Raw genomic sequence first — 12,224 nt, forward strand, 5'->3', positions numbered from 1 at the left:
AAACAAGCCGGGCGGTGGTGGCGCACGCCTTTAATCCCAGCACTCGGGAGGCAGAGGCAGGCGGATCTCTGTGAGTTCGAGACCAGCCTGGTCTACAAGAGCTAGTTCCAGGATAGGCTCCAAAGCCACAGAGAAACCCTGTCTCGAAAAACCAAAAAAAAAAAAAAAAAAAAAAAAAAAAACAATAAACATTGAAAAAACAAAAAACAAAAAAAAAAGTGGAGGAGGAGATGGCAGTGTTAGATTGCCTCTTCTCAGAGCTTGGAGGTCAAAGGGTAAAGAAAACCTGAGTCAGATCTGCATTAAAAGCCCCGCAGCTGAGATCCCGCAGCCTGGAATCGCGGGAGAAGAGATGTGGTGAAGGGGAGTGAGACAGAGATGACGGAAGACACCCTTCATGCGCGACCTCAGATAAAGAGAAAGGGAAAATCTCTGGTCCACTGTGCAGACCCAGGGATCTGAGCAACCGTCTGCTGTGGGAGTCCATGGTAATGAGAGAGTATTCGGCGCTGGAACTGCCGCACAGGGAAAAGCTTTAAACTGGCTGAGGATCTCTCACAGTCTGGCTTGTGAGGCTGTGGACTATGGGGGCGGGTGGGATCAGTGTGAGACCCGAAGAAGCAGGAATGTGAGCAGTGTAACCATACAGGAGTCCTCGAAACCCAGATGGCATACCTGAGGTAGCACACGTGGAATCTGTCCCTGATGGGCTGGCTCCCTGGAGAGACATTAGAGATAGTTTTGTGTCAACCTGACACAAGCTAGCGTCATGTGAAAGGAGGGAACCTCAATTGAGAAAATGCCTCTGTAAGCACTGGGCTGAAGGCAGGCAAGCCTTTAGGGCATTGGAGGATTTTCTCCTCCTCCTCTTCTTTTTTGAGGCAGGGGTTCTCTGTGTAGCCCTGGCTGCTGTCCTGGAACTCACTCTTTAGACCAGAATGGCCTTGAACTCACAAAGACCCACCTGCCTCTGCCTCCAGAGCACTGGGATTAAAGGCACGCATCACCACCACCTGGCTACGGGCATTTTCTTAATTAGCAATTTATGGGGGATGGGAGGCAATTCCATTGTGGCTGAGGCCTTCATAGGAAGGCAGACTGAGCAAACTATAGAAGCCAGCAAGCAGCTCTCCCCATGGCCTCTCCATCAGCTCCTGCCTCCAAGTTCATGCCTGGTTTGAGTTCCTGCCTTGACTTTTTGAGCCAAATAAACCCGTTCCTCCCCAAGTTGCTTTTGATCATAATGTTTTAATCACAGCAATAGAAACACTAGAACACTTGGTCATCAGCATGGAGGTCCTTGTGGGTATCAGAGGCTGGAGGACAATAGAGATAGCGCTCGGTACTACTTAGGGAACTAGGTATGAGGGGAAAATGTATGGTACTCGGGACACAGGGCCTGAGAGGACAATGTTCACTGATTTATTTATTTTTAATATTTTTATTTATTTATTTACTTATTTTTGGTTTTTCAAGATGGGGTTTCTCTGTAACTTTGGAGCCCATCCTGGGTCTTGTTCTGTGGACCAGGATGGCCTCAGACTCACAGAGATCTGCCTGCTTCTGCCTCCTGAGTGCTGGGGTTAAAGGCAGGTGCCACCACCGCCCAGCAGGATTCTTTTTTAATGTATGTCTATAAGCCACATATGTGTGGGTGTCCCTGGAGGTCAGAAGGCGACACTGAACCCCTTCAATGTTACAGGTGGTTGTAAGACGCCTGACATATCTGTCTTAACCCCTGAGCCATCTCTCTGGGTTAGTGGTTCTTCTAGACGCGGAGATTAACTCAGCAGACACTGGATGTTCAGGGCCGGGCTGAAGGGTGTGGCTAATTACCTCAGCAGCCATGCTCTTTCCTTGGATGTTCCAGCCTCAGCAGCCTGGAAACTTGTGTTCCATCGAGCTCTGCCAGTGAGCTATATTTAGCCATGTGGGTGTGGCCAGGAGTGGGTGCTCTGAGTATAGATAGTAACAACTGGGCTATTTCAAGCATTTAGAGAACCCCCCCCCAGAATATTCCAGGCCAAAATGATATTTATAGAATCCACTGGGCTTTTGGAAGCAAAAGCCATAACCTTAGTGCCTCTTTGGCTTTCTGAAGAGGTTTCTTTCAACAGGTTGTGGAGAGAAGGACTGGGTCATCCAAAGGCCTGCTGGACCTCACACACCGGTTTCAGAAAGCCAGGGATGGTCTCTGCTTTCAGCCCTGAGTGGAAGAGTCATGGAGGCCTCAGACCCCAGATGTTCTCTCTGCAGGTATCTGTCCTACGAGTAGTCCCCGCGCCCCCACATACACACCCTGGGAGAGCGGCCAGCACTTCAGAGAAGCCAGCTGACAGAGGTGATAGTTATAGTTAGCTTGTCCATCACTGGGTTTTTGGGCCTCTGCTTTCAACTAGGCCATGGCAAGACTACCTGCTCTCCTTCTCTTCTGGGCCCGTGTCTCTCCTCATCCCCTGCTCCCGCTCTGGAGAGAGGTTCTAACGAAAGGCCCTCCTTCGTGGGAAAAGCGGGACTTTGAAGAGTAACCTGGTAGAAGAGATCAGGCAGGAAAGGCAAACACCGCCTCCTCACCCCAGAAAACAGGCTGGTCAAGCACACTGTGGGGGACCCCCCCTTCCTGGCCCTCGTTCTGCAGGTCAGGGACTGGGCCCAGAAATCAAGTGAGGAGTCAACACCCCCAGTTCTTTTGCTGTGCTGTGTGAAATAAGGAGGGACCGTGAAGGAGGAAGCCATGGCATGCCAGGCACAGGTGTCTGCAGGCGGGGCTGCTCAGCCGCGGTGACCTGACTTCAGCCTGGCCTGCCGAGTGGAAAGCGTCCTCCATTCATTGGGTATCAGTTCCCTGGCAGGTGCCCTCCTCCTGCTCCTCAGCCCTCCATCAGTCTGGATATAAATACAAGAGCATTTTCCATGAGCTGGAACCAAAGGAGGGAAACATTCCACTTTATTTTCGGCTGTGAGATTCCCTGCTTCATACCCAACAGGTGCGACAGCCCCATTTAGACATGAGGAACCAGGAATAGAACACAATTTACAATATAGCTTCCTTTGGGCATCTAGATGCTATTTTAAAAGAACGCTCTTGTGAGAAATCCAGGTTCATGTTGGTTGGGGTTCTGAAGGCCCCTCTGCCTGGGGAATCTTGACCTTACAGAGGGGCCAGACATTTGGGGACAAGATTCCTTCCTTTGCTTTGATAAAGAGATGAAGAGGAAGTGGGGGAGGGGTTTCTTGCCCAACTTTGAAGCTTTTTCAGGTAACTGACTAGCCTATGATCCCGTGTAGATTTTGAGAAGGGATCATTTTAGACCCCTTTGCATTGCTCTAAAAGTAAGGACAAGTCACAGATATGGTGGCCTGTCAAAACACATGTGCTCAGTTGTTTGGGCTGAACAGCCTCCTCCACTCCAAATCCATGTCAAACTCCTAACCCTTAGAACCTTAAAATGCAACCTTACAAGTGGGTCTTCACAGATGCTAAGATGAGGTCACTCTGGAGGGGCTCACAGGACAGGGTAGTGTGATGGCCAAGGCAGAAACAGAGGAACTCCTCCTACAAGCCAAGGACAACATCCACTTCCTGCCTTGAAGGTCACTTTGAGCTTGGACTCTGGCCCCAGAACTTTTGGTGGATGCATTTCCATTCAGAGGGTACCCTTGTGTCCAGTTCTCACCCACCCCCTGGGAGGCAGTGGCCTTGGTCTGAAAACATGAGTCTGTCTGTCTGAAAAGTGGGTCCCTCTACCAGCTGGAACAGGTCTGGGGTGGTCAATCTGCAGCCGTCTCTCTCACAGGAGTTGGGGTGAGGTGTTTCTGCATTTGTGGTCACTCCTGGTCTAGAAGTCCAACTTCAAGGTCAAGTTTGTAAGTCAGGAATGATGCTCAAGCCTATAATCCCAGCACTTGGGAGGCTGAGGCAGGAAGACTTCTGTGAGCTTAAGACCAGTGTGGGCTATAGCCTGAAACTGTTTGAGACCTTCTCCAAATAGGTCAAGTTTCCTCTGGGAGGCCCTCAAGGCCTCTTAGAGCACTATCCTCACACCAGCAAACCACAGCCAGATGCTCACTACCAAGTCTGACCCGAAGCAGCTGCAAAACCAGAGGCTAAGATACCTGCATGACCCATGAGCTTTCTAGCAGGCTCCTGGAAGTTCGGAAGCTGGGAACCTTTTTCTATTGGGCCTGAAGTGGAGTGACCAATAGCTTCTTACCTCGAACGTGTCAAGAATTCTCTGTGAGTCTCCTTTCTCTGTCCAAATGCCAACTAGAGTCAACCAGATCCACTGGGAGAAGCAAGTCCTTCCCTGTCCTGGCTCGGGATGCTACTCAACAGCACATAGCCACCCAACCAGTTCTCCGCCTTGGTCCCTTCCAAGTGTCCTCCACGGGTCCTTAATTAATCCTGGTGTTAATTGTGCCCTCATCTTCATCTCTTCAGGCCAGGCCACGTCATGCAGATTCTCTCAAGTTCCAGGGAAGGCCCCAGGCTCAAAGGGCTCGGAAATGCGCTAGCAAAACTACCTTCAGTCTCCTGCCTGCTCTGTGCTCAGAAAGGCCCAGGTTATCTGGAATCCCATTGCTCCTGAAGAATTCTGCCTCCTCCATAGATCCAGGAGATTGGTAAAGACTCAAGACCTCAAGGCTCAAGACAGGGGGCCTGAGTGCGCAGGCTCTTTATTAACCCACGGCTGCTCTCCTGAGATGTTAGACAGCCACTGAGGCCAGCTCCAAGCAGGAAGATGGAGATGAGGCACAGTCGAGGCAGGACCTGGCTTCAGCCCAATCCTGCCTGGCCCTGCCTCATCTTAGGGGGAGGAGCTAGGGTGTATGTGCTCGTGTGTGCACATGCATGTGCATATAACAGGCAGGAGAAAATGTGTCTCTAACCCCAGGGCAAAGGCAAGTGAGGCTGGGTGAGAGGTAGCTGTGCTTCCCAAGGTTATAACACATTGTGCTCTCCTCAAGTAAAAATGGTCATTTCAAGTTGCACACAAAGGGACCCAGGTGAGCAGGCTCATTGGTGTTGTGGTAGGGTTTGTCCAGGGTTAGCCACTTCACAATAGTCTCTCCTTTTTGGAATAGGTCCAGCAGACAGGCCAAGCTGAAAACAGAACTGTTGGTTCTTGTTTTGGTGAGTCTTGTGGTGATTCTACTCTGAATGTAGGCCTTGGAGAAAGATGCCCAAAGGCTCCACTGGGCTTCTTGGTTCTGGCTGGACACAGGCAAGAGTGGGCTGAGCCCCTGCCTTCCCAGATTGTCCTGGATGATATAGAACCACTGAGAATATTGTCAGGCTTGGCCCCTCACCCTGCTGTGCCTCTAGGGGCCAGGACAGCAGCCAGCTTCCTCATGCCTTGCCAAGAGAGACATGCGGGAGAAGGCCTTGGAGCAGATAGGACAGCGGTACTTCTTGGTGCCAGCATGAGTCTGCAGGTGAGCCCGCAGGTTGGAGCGGTCAGCAAACGCCCTGCTGCAATGCGGACAAGTATATGGCTTCTCACCTGCGGGAGGAATATGGGAAGTCAGGTGAGGGACCACAGGACAATCCCACAGTGGCCAAAGGTGAAATGTCCCCGTCTATCAATGAGTAACTTGCCCCTGCCCTCCAAATGCTCATCAGAGCCCTTTGGACAATCGGAATGTCACTCTGGGCAGGATCATAGTACCAGAGGCTCTTCTGAGGCAGAGGCAAAGTGTGGCGGCTGTTCTGTCTCTGACAAGCCCTGGGTGTTCAGTTCTGACCATGAGAAGTGCTGGGAGCCTCTGGCAGCCCTTCCTGGCCACTGGCCAGCGTAACATTGAGCCACTGTAAGGGCAGAGCTGGACGGAGTAAAGCTATACTCCCATACACAGGCACCACCTCTAGTCAGGGCCACCAAGGACTCGGACAAACCTTGGCTTCCAGCATAACCCTTCCAAGTGGAAGGGGAGGGGGCCATTGAGTTTTCTGCCTGGTTCTGCAGCCCGCCTGGGGCACTTATATCCTAGCTGGTTACAGTTCTCCAAATCCAGAGTCTGCCCTTCCTACTGGAGTCTCCACAGTGGCCAGGCTTCCTTGCCTTCCCACACTTCACTGGTCTTGAAGCCACCAGATGTGGGTAGAGAGGAGCCACTTCTCAGAAACAAGGCCTTTGCAAAGATGACTGAGTTAAGATAAGGCCGTTTGGGTGAAGCATAGTTTTATGACTTATAGGGGGGCTCCCTCCTCCCCTTATAGTGAAGATACAGACACATGGGGAGATGTTAAGAGAACCGAGGCACCAGGCAGTGATGGCGCACGCCTTTAATCCCAGCACTTGGGAGGCAGAGACAGGTGGATCTCTGTGAGTTGGAGGCCAACCTGGTCTACAGAGAGAGTTCCAGGAAGACTCCAAAAGCTACAGAGAATCCGTCTTGAGAAGAAAAAAAAAGGGACAGAGGCAGAGACACAGATGTGGCCAACGTCAATGAGTAGGGCCAGCTTCCAGGAGATGAGAGGCAAGAAGTGTCATTCCTACAGTCTTTGGGGAGAATGTGGCCCGGTGATGCCTGGATTTCAGGTTTCTGGCCTCAGGACCTTGAAAGGACATGTCTGTGGGGCTCTTCCTCTGTGGGGCTGTCTGCCAGCAGCTGCAGGAGCTGCAAGAACCCTGCCAATGATGAGACCGGCCTCTCCTCTCTTCTGCCAATGGTCCAGCCCCTTCCCCAACCTGTCTCCTCTTGTATCTGGATTACAGCCTTGCCCATCCTACCTGTATGGGTGCGGATGTGGCCCTGGAGCAGCCAGGGTCTGGAGAAGGCCTTGCCGCACACCTTGCAGATGCAGGGCAGCGTGTGGGTGCGGATGTGCATCTTGAGGGCACCCAGGCTGGCATACTCCTTGTCGCAGTACCTGCAGGTGAAGGCGGGTCCAGCCGGCAGGGGGCAGTGCAGCTGCTGGTGCCTGGCCAGGCCTGCCAGTGTATGATAGGGCCTGTGGCAGTGGATGCACTCGAAACTGCCTGGGGCTCGAGGGGTTCCCTCCGCCCCTAGTCGTTTATCCAGAGCTCCATCTGGGCCCAGGATTGGGGGCCACCTTGTGGGCAGCACCAACAATGAGGGCAGAGTGAAGCTGTCTTTGAGGGGAACACTGGGGGCCTGGCCAGCCCGAGGGCCCACCCAGCTGGTTTCCTGGGGTTCTGGCCCAGAGGCTCCCAGAGCTTCCCCATGATGCGTTAGAAGAGGCAGAGAGATGCAGGCAACGGCAGCGGTGCTGTCCTGGGGCTGTAGAGGGTCACTGGGAGTGGAAGGGGCCTCCTCATCTGGCAGGTGGCAGGATCCCACAAGCTCCTCACAGGCAGAGCAGGAGCCATTAGCTTCTAGAAGGGCAGCGGGGAGAGAGAACGCATAGTGAGGAATGATGCCACCATGTCTGGGCTTCCAAACTTCTGTTCACTTATCTACCTGTGGTCTGGCTAGTCTCATAGGCCATTGGCAGCCAGCAGGAAGCCCGAGCTACAAATGCCTACCACGACCCCATCATACCTACAGCAGCCAGGCTTGCCCACTTTACCTACTGTTCTGGTACGAGGTGGTGATGATGGGAGGCAAGAGCCGAGGGCCGCATGACTTAGACAGGTCCAGACACTAGAAAGTGAGCTGAACTTCCATTGTCTACAATGAGGAAAGGGAAATAAAACCTTCCAGATGTCCACTGCCTAGGAACACAAACAGCTGCACAGTCAGACTCGTGGGCACACACCTGCAAACCTAGCACTCAGGAGACTAAATCGGGAGGGTTTTAAGGCTAAGCCAACCTTGGCTACATAGGACACCCCAAGAATCAGCTCCTTACAGGAGCTCTTGCTCTAGGTCTGTGTCTGGCAGCTTGTCTAAAGAGCCCCAGTCCCACGTCTGGAGAGTGGGTAGCAGCTGGGACTAAGCACCCTTGGGCTCCCATACACAAGTCTGAGCTCAGAACAAAAGGAGCCTGGTAAAAACAGCCACCCGCCCCCACAGCAATCAGCCTCCAGTCACCACGGGGTCACCCATTCCTGTGGCGTCTCCTTGAGTGTGTCATGATGTGCTTGCTCGGCCACATCCCTGGCCACTGGACAGCACACACTTGCTCCTTGTCAACATGCATGAACACGCCCAACCAGGCAAGCGGGGCGGCTGGAGCTGGTGCCTGCTGCTAACTAGGGTCAGCTGGAGCTAGTGCCTGCTGCTAACTAGGCAGTATCAGATCTAGTCCTGGCTTTGTGCACCTTTTGGTTGTGGCTAGAATTTCACATATTTGATCAAATACAGTATCCCTCCACACACACAAAGAGACCATACCATAAATAAAAGGCAGATTTTAGATTCCCCAAAGACAGAAGCACCAACCAGCCCTCCATCCACTCCACACGTGCTCAGACAAATCTCTAGCCTTGTTTCTGCCTTGATGACAAGGCTTGGGGTCGCAGGGACAGTTCACAGGTTGGGAGGGCATATTCCCAAACGAAATGCTTGATTAGAAACTAGTATATGCACAAAGAAAGCATGTACAGCCTCTCAATGAAAAGTCCAATAGCACAACTTTGGAGTTGGCACGGAAGGGTGAGCATAGCATAGAGTGCTTGCCTAGCACGCAGGAAGTCCTGGCTTTCTTCTCCAAACTGGGTGTAACGTTGTGCACTTGTTATCCTAATCAGGGAGGCAGAGGCAGGATGATCAGAAGTTGAAAGTCAGCCTCAGCTACAGAGAGTTCAAGGTTAGCCTGGGATACATGGGGCAACCACCCCCTCAAAAATAGAAGGGATCCAGGAATATCTATTTCAAGGTTAGACTGGGATACATGGGACATCCTCCCTCAAAAATAGTGGGGACACAGGGGTATCTATTTCTCCAAAGACACTCCGCAAGTGAGACTGACAAGACCGCTCAGCAGGTACACACGCTTGCAGCCAACTCTGACAACCCGAGTTTTACACCCACCCATATGATGAAAGAGGAATGCTAGCTCTTGCATGTTATCCTCTGACCCCCAGGCACATGCCCTGATACACAAGTGTCCATGCACAAGCCATGATACACACGTGGCCATGATACACATGCGCCATACCCACCCACAAACAATATAACAAAGTTTTCTTAATTAAAAAGACTAACATTTTTAAAAGGATATACAACTGGGCAACAAACACACAAGAAAATACCCAACATCATTAGACAACAGAAAAATGCAAATTAAAACCCTTAATAAGCTACCCCTTAATACTACACAGATTGCTAGAACCTAAGAAATAAAAAGTGTAGGTGAGGGTGTGGAGAACCAGAGAGCTAAACCCCTTTACTCCCTCCCTACCTGAGCGCTTTCACACATTTCCCCTCAATTATACACCCAGTACATCACACTCTGGATTGGGGGAGAGAGAGTAGGCTAGCTAAGACACTGTCAGGTGAGGTCTGGACAATAGAATGGCTACACTGTCCTGGGAGTTTCTACTGGGGTCCTGTTTGCAGGCAAATCTATGCTGTCTAGCCTCAGGCACTTCCAGACTCAAACCCCATCTGTGTTCTGTGATTACAGGCAGAGGAAAAGGGCCCAAGCAGGGATGGGGTTGGGGTTCCTGGGAAATGAGGGTCTCAGTGTCCTCTGGCTCAAGGAATCTCTGAGGCCCCTAAAAAACATTTACTTAAGAGGAAGGCGGGCCCCAGACCTTAGCATCTCGGGTCTGACTCTAGAGTGACATCCTGATAGGAGAAAGTCACCAAGGCCATGGGGTCCTGGGAGAGCCAAAAGGGAAAGCTAAAGAGCATCAAGGCTGTCCAGGACAAGCCCTTATCCCCCAACAGGTTCCTGTAGGGCACCTGATTTGCTCATTCAAGTGGGAAGCTGGGGTGTGCTGTAGAAGTGAACCCTAATATTTTAAACTTTCAAAACCATGGCTTGGGGCTAGAGGTGTGGTCCTGTGGTCTAGGGCTTGACTAGTCTTGTATGAGGCACTGATTGCATTTTCAGTACAAGAAAAACACTGCATTCATTGTAAATACAACTTCCCACCTCCTCAGTAAGGAGACCCACCACCCAACTGAAAGAAAACGTTTCCCGCACTGTAGTAGTGTCTTCCCTGTTACAAAATTACTGGGGTGACTCATTAAATTGAATTCAAAATGTTCGCTGAAGAGCAGGGTCCTAGATAGCACCCCCTAGTGGCAGCGTGGGTGCCGGGGGCGGATCCAAGGTACTGCGCCCCCCCCCTCGCCCCCGCCGCCCCCCAACAGGGGTTCTGGGTAAGACTCACATATGTCAGAGGTGCTGACCTGAGCCCTGAGAGCCAATGTACCCCCAGGCACTGACCGAGTCCCCAGGGGGTCTTTTCCAAGAAACTGCCCACCTGGGTGGGGATGGCTCTGACCTACCGCAGCTGGCTGGCTCTGAGGACAAAGGGTGCTTCGGACCTCAAGCCGTGAGCCTAGCAGGAATGGTAGACACCTGAGTCTGTGTGTGGGCCGGTGGTTCTACCTTGGTCACTGCACCAGGAGAGCAAGGGAGTTTCTGGGAGGAGGGAAGGTCGCCAGAGGCTCTGCTTGCTCTATCAGTGAGCTCGCCACCCCCAGGTAGGATGCTCTGGGGGAGTCTTGCCTTTTCTCGCCAGCCACACTCTGAGGGTAGGACAAATTTCCTGGCTTGTGGTCGGTGAGGCCTTCCCTGGGTGGGCGTACACAGCGCCTGGGACATATTTTAAGTTTGGACTCTTCCAGGCCTGCACCGAGAGGCCTTCAGGGTCTCCTTAACTGGAGCTGGAGCGTTGGCAGTACACAGGGAGAGTTCCAGGGAGTCCCGGGGCTCAAGAAACTTTTCCAAGTGGGGAGAAGAGCTTCAAGGTGTGTCCAAGACTCCCGAAGCAGAGAAGTTGCCCTGAACACATCCCTCTTGGAGGCCCAGTCTTAGCCAAGAAGGGAGCCTCGTCCCCATGTTGTGCTGAGAAACTTCACCCTTTCCCTTCTCACCTGGGAGAGGTGTGACCCAGCTCCCAAGGACTTTCCAGTGGCCTCCTGCCCCGCAGTGCTGAGAACTGGGGACAGAGATCCCGCCAACTCCTACCTCTCTGTGTCTCCAGCTGCCCGTAGTTGGGGACCCTGTGACTGGAGTGCGTTTTCACCAGGAAGGAGCGCGGCATGGTCTCCTCCGTAGAGGCGGCAGGATCTCGAGACTGCAGCGGGATAAGGGCTGCAGCGTCCGCGCGGTGCCCGCGGGCAGCGGGGCCGGCAGGTGCGAGAAGGGTCAGGTTCATTAGCATAGCGCACCACCTCGGCCAACCAGCACGGAGCACGGCGGGGCGGGGCCGCGAAGCCACGCCCAGGACAGGTGCGCGGGCGGGGAACCCGCCGCGTGGTCAGCGGTGTCTGCCCCACGGGACTTGGCTGGCCCGCGCCGCGGTCACGCACCGACCCCGCGGGGGCTGGCCATTGACCTGCCGTGGATGAAAGAGCAGAGTTCATGGTTGGGTGACAGTGACCGGCCAACTTGGACAAGTCTAGTCCCTAGCCTCTGCAGCATCCTTTATAATCAATGCCCCGAGAACTGGAACAGCCCTGTCCGGTTGTTTAGGTTCTCCGTGAGGATGTTTACGACCTTAGGGGTCTGGTGTGACATTCTGTGGAGTAGTGGACATAGCACCAGTTGGGTGTGTCTGTGGCTAAGTAGCAGGGCTGTCTGGCCAGAAATGAGCTTTACCCCGTAACACGCCATTTCTTGGCATCTGTGGGCTGAGGTGGGAAGAGAAGGTGGGACTGCCAAGTAGGAGACTGTGGGGAAAGAGGGTTGAGTCACCCTGGCGTTCAGGGCGCAATAGCTGGAGTCATCCGGTTCTATTTTGCATAGGAGAAAAAAAAAACCGAGGTTCTGAGAGGTCTGTGGACAGCAAAACCGGGACTAGCCCACACTTGCGGCTGGTGAGATGTGGCCGTGAGTGCCCATTTACTGCTCTGTAAGGAAGTGTGAAATAGGGCATCTGTAGGGAGGCTCTCCGAGGGCACATGCCTGCTGGCTGCCCTATGGTTCCTGAACCAGCTCCCACCCATCCTCTGTGTGGTCTTGGGCCAACCCTCCAAACGCAGCTCCTAACCCCCTTAAATAGGGATGATCTGACACACCTGTGGGAACCGCCAGCCTCACAAAGGGTTCTGGGCCCACCTTTGAGGTGGGGCCGATGGGCTTTGGGCATTCACAAGCCGTGACCCTGAAGGAAGTTGGAGATCCTCACTTCTCAGGC

The 12,224-nt window shown here is 53.0% G+C and overlaps 1 protein-coding gene across 1 annotated transcript; it reads right to left on the bottom strand.

The window, feature by feature from the left end:
• Positions 1-2,919: 2,919 nt before the first annotated feature.
• Positions 2,920-11,219, bottom strand: Snai3 (snail family transcriptional repressor 3). The gene is made up of 3 exons (XM_038313130.2): positions 11,054-11,219; positions 6,735-7,340; positions 2,920-5,504 (listed from the first exon to the last, which is right to left on the bottom strand). The coding sequence occupies exons 1-3, from the start codon at positions 11,127-11,129 to the stop codon at positions 5,323-5,325; spliced, it is 864 nt and encodes a 287-aa protein (XP_038169058.1). The 5' UTR covers positions 11,130-11,219; the 3' UTR covers positions 2,920-5,322.
• Between the last annotated feature and the right edge of the window lie 1,005 nt (positions 11,220-12,224).

This window comes from Arvicola amphibius, chromosome 15 (genome assembly GCF_903992535.2).
Source record: "Arvicola amphibius chromosome 15, mArvAmp1.2, whole genome shotgun sequence".
Taxonomy (NCBI): Eukaryota; Metazoa; Chordata; class Mammalia; order Rodentia; family Cricetidae; genus Arvicola; species Arvicola amphibius.

Coding starts and splice junctions, on each gene's coding strand:
- Snai3 (XM_038313130.2), bottom strand. CDS start 11,129: ATGCCGCGCTCCTTCCTGGTGAAAACGCACTCCAGTCACAGGGTCCCC. Junction 7,341..11,053: donor GCAGCTGGAGACACAGAGAG/GTAGGAGTTGGC, acceptor CTGCCCTTCTAG/AAGCTAATGGCTCCTGCTCT. Junction 5,505..6,734: donor CCACATCCGCACCCATACAG/GTAGGATGGGCA, acceptor TTCCTCCCGCAG/GTGAGAAGCCATATACTTGT.